The sequence below is a fragment of the Nematolebias whitei genome, chromosome 21 (genome assembly GCF_014905685.2).
Source record: "Nematolebias whitei isolate Nwh7 chromosome 21, NemWhi1, whole genome shotgun sequence".
Classification (NCBI taxonomy): domain Eukaryota; kingdom Metazoa; phylum Chordata; class Actinopteri; order Cyprinodontiformes; family Rivulidae; genus Nematolebias; species Nematolebias whitei.
The window spans coordinates 35,086,515-35,089,300 of record NC_056518.1 but is presented as its reverse complement, the minus strand read 5'-3'; the positions used below and the strand labels follow the sequence as shown (position 1 = coordinate 35,089,300).

The following is a 2,786-nucleotide window of genomic DNA, read 5'->3' as shown; positions in this document are numbered from 1 at the left end:
TATGTAAGCATGCACATATGTAAGCAAGCACATATGTAAGCAAGCACATATGTAAACATGCACATATGTAAACATGCACATATGTAAACATACACATATGTAAACATACACATATGTAAACATGCACATATGTAAACATGCACATATGTAAGCAAGCACATATGTAAGCAAGCACGTATGTAAACATGCACGTATGTAAACATGCACGTATGTAAACATGCACGTATGTAAACATACACGTATGTAAACATGCACATATGTAAGCATGCACATATGTAAACATGCACATATGTAAACATGCACATATGTAATCATGCACGTATGTAATCATGCACATATGTAAACATGCACATATGTAAACATGCACATATGTAAACATGCACGTATGTAAACATGCACGTATGTAAACATGCACGTATGTAATCATGCACATATGTAAACATGCACATATGTAAACATGCATATATGTAAACATGCACGTATGTAAATATACACGTATGTAAACATGCACATATGTAAACATGCACATATGTAAACATGCATATATGTAAACATGCACGTATGTAAACATGCACGTATGTAAACATGCACGTATGTAAACATGCACATATGTAAACATGCACATATGTAAACATGCACGTATGTAAATATACACGTATGTAAATATATGAACCAGCCTTTGCGTTTCATTATTCATGAAGAGCAGAGCATATTATCCAGGCACCATTTGTCAAAAGTTACAATGTGTTCCACTGCGACTTGTGCGCTCAAATTATCTTCATTTTAAAATGTAAAAAGCTTCATTTTTTTATTCCTCTGCTAAAATGATTCACACAGAAGTATTCTGAAATGTGTCAAGTCAGTTTCTGGGAATTCAACAGCAAGCTGGCTTTAAACACATGGAGGTGCTATTTATAGGACAGATGTGGGTTGGCAGGCCTCAGACGGACAAAGTCTTTCATGTGACGGACGAGACGTTTCTCCCAAAGACAAACTGTCCACATGACATGACTGAACCTTGTTGGTACAGAAGTCATTGATTTGACCCAATCCGTTTTAGAACGGTTGTCTGGCTTAGTGAAAAAGAAACAAACGGACACAGTAGACTTGTCTGTACCTGCAGTTTACAGCTGGATGGAGATGCAGCTGAGCCACACCACGTTTCTTTTTAGCTAGCTAGCATTGCGTGCAACTACTTAGCGTTACACCAGTACCGACAGGTGGGGGGGGGGGGAGGGTGCGCATTTCGGTTTGGCGCTCTCGGTTCTGTTAAGGGGGCGGGGCGCCCTGACGTATTACGTCATGAAATTAGCATATCATAATATTAATTTTCCCAGGCAAACTATTTTTTCCCTGCGTCATCGTGAACAATATGATATGGCCCTGCCCTAATTGGCGATAGCCAAAATTTCCATATGGGTCTGGCTCTGATAAAAATATCTTGAGAAAGAAAAAAGTTTCTTTACAGGAGGTGCAGAACAAGTTAGAAGAAGATGCGCCTTTTGTTAAAAAGACCATCTCATTCAGTGTCTTACCGAAGCGTGGCAACGTGCTTCTTCTTCTTGTAGTTGGTGAGGATCTCCCAGCTGGCGCTTCCGAGGGACAGAGGGTCCTCCCCATGATACGTCCCCCCGTGCCCAAAACCTTTAGCATCCTTATAGACGGAGAGCTGCCCGGCCTTCAGAACACAGTACAAGTTGTTCCAGGACCTGAGAGGCAGAACAAGGGAAGAACTGTTGCAGTGATTCTACGCTACACTTACATTCAACCATTAGGGTGTCATGGAAATAATAAAATCTATGGTTTGTTTAAGACAAGGATTATTTACTTCTACTAAAACATGAGGTTAAAGAGCTTTTTCTTTGGCTTGTGTTCTGTATTAACGACTTCCTGTGGGCAGCAGCATCAGTGATGTTGTACAGAGTCCATCGCTACTTCACGCTTCCACTTTTAAGGACTTCTGCGGTTTTTCAAAGTAGAGTCAGAGTCAGAGTTTCTTTATTGTCATTCGCACCTCATGTGGTACATGTGGTGGAGCGAAATTATGTACACAGGGTCCCAGTTACATCCAACAATAAAATGTATAAGAAAAACAGTAACATCTAAGATATGAACTAAGAAAAACATCAACTAAATATACACTAAGCACTCATAACATAAAACATTGAACATCAGCACAAACATGAACATGAGTCTGTGAGCAGATGTGCACGCATGAACACATCAACATTGAAACAGATCAGCAGCAACATGAAACAGATCAGCAGCAACATGAAACAGATCAGCAGCAACATGATATGGTTTTTCACAGTGATTATTCTAGTTAGAGATTTATGAGTCTAACAGCCTCAGGGTAGAAGCTGTTCCTCAGTCTAGTGGTTCTACACTTAATGCTCCTCAACCTCCTTCCTGAGGGGAGTGGGGCAAAAAGTGTGTGTGCTGGGTGAGTGGGGTCCTTCATGATGCAGGTGGCCCTCTTCCTGCATCTGGAGGTGTAGATGTCTGTGATGGTGGGGAGGCTGATTCCGACAGATTTCTGTGCAGCCTTCACCACTCTCTGCAAAGCTTTTCTTTCTGCAGCTGTGCAGCCTCCATGCCACACATTGATGCTGGAGCACAGGATGCTCTCCACTGCACACCTGTAGAAGGAGGTGAGGACTGAGCTTCCCAGACCAGCTCGCCTCAGCCGTCTGAGGAAGTAGAGTCTCTGATGAGCTTTCTTGATCAGGCTGGTGGTGTTGTTGCTCCAGCTGAGGTTGTCATTCATGTGTACACCTAAGTACTTG

At 41.8% G+C, this 2,786-nt stretch overlaps 1 protein-coding gene across 1 annotated transcript in view; it reads right to left on the bottom strand.

The window, feature by feature from the left end:
• Positions 1-2,786, bottom strand: part of sptb (spectrin, beta, erythrocytic) — a gene marked incomplete in the record, with an annotated part of 116,707 nt that overhangs the window by 3,269 nt on the left and 110,652 nt on the right. Inside the window, 1 exon segment of the mRNA XM_037694728.1 lies at positions 1,536-1,709. Within this exon segment, the coding sequence (XP_037550656.1) occupies positions 1,536-1,709 (174 nt within the window).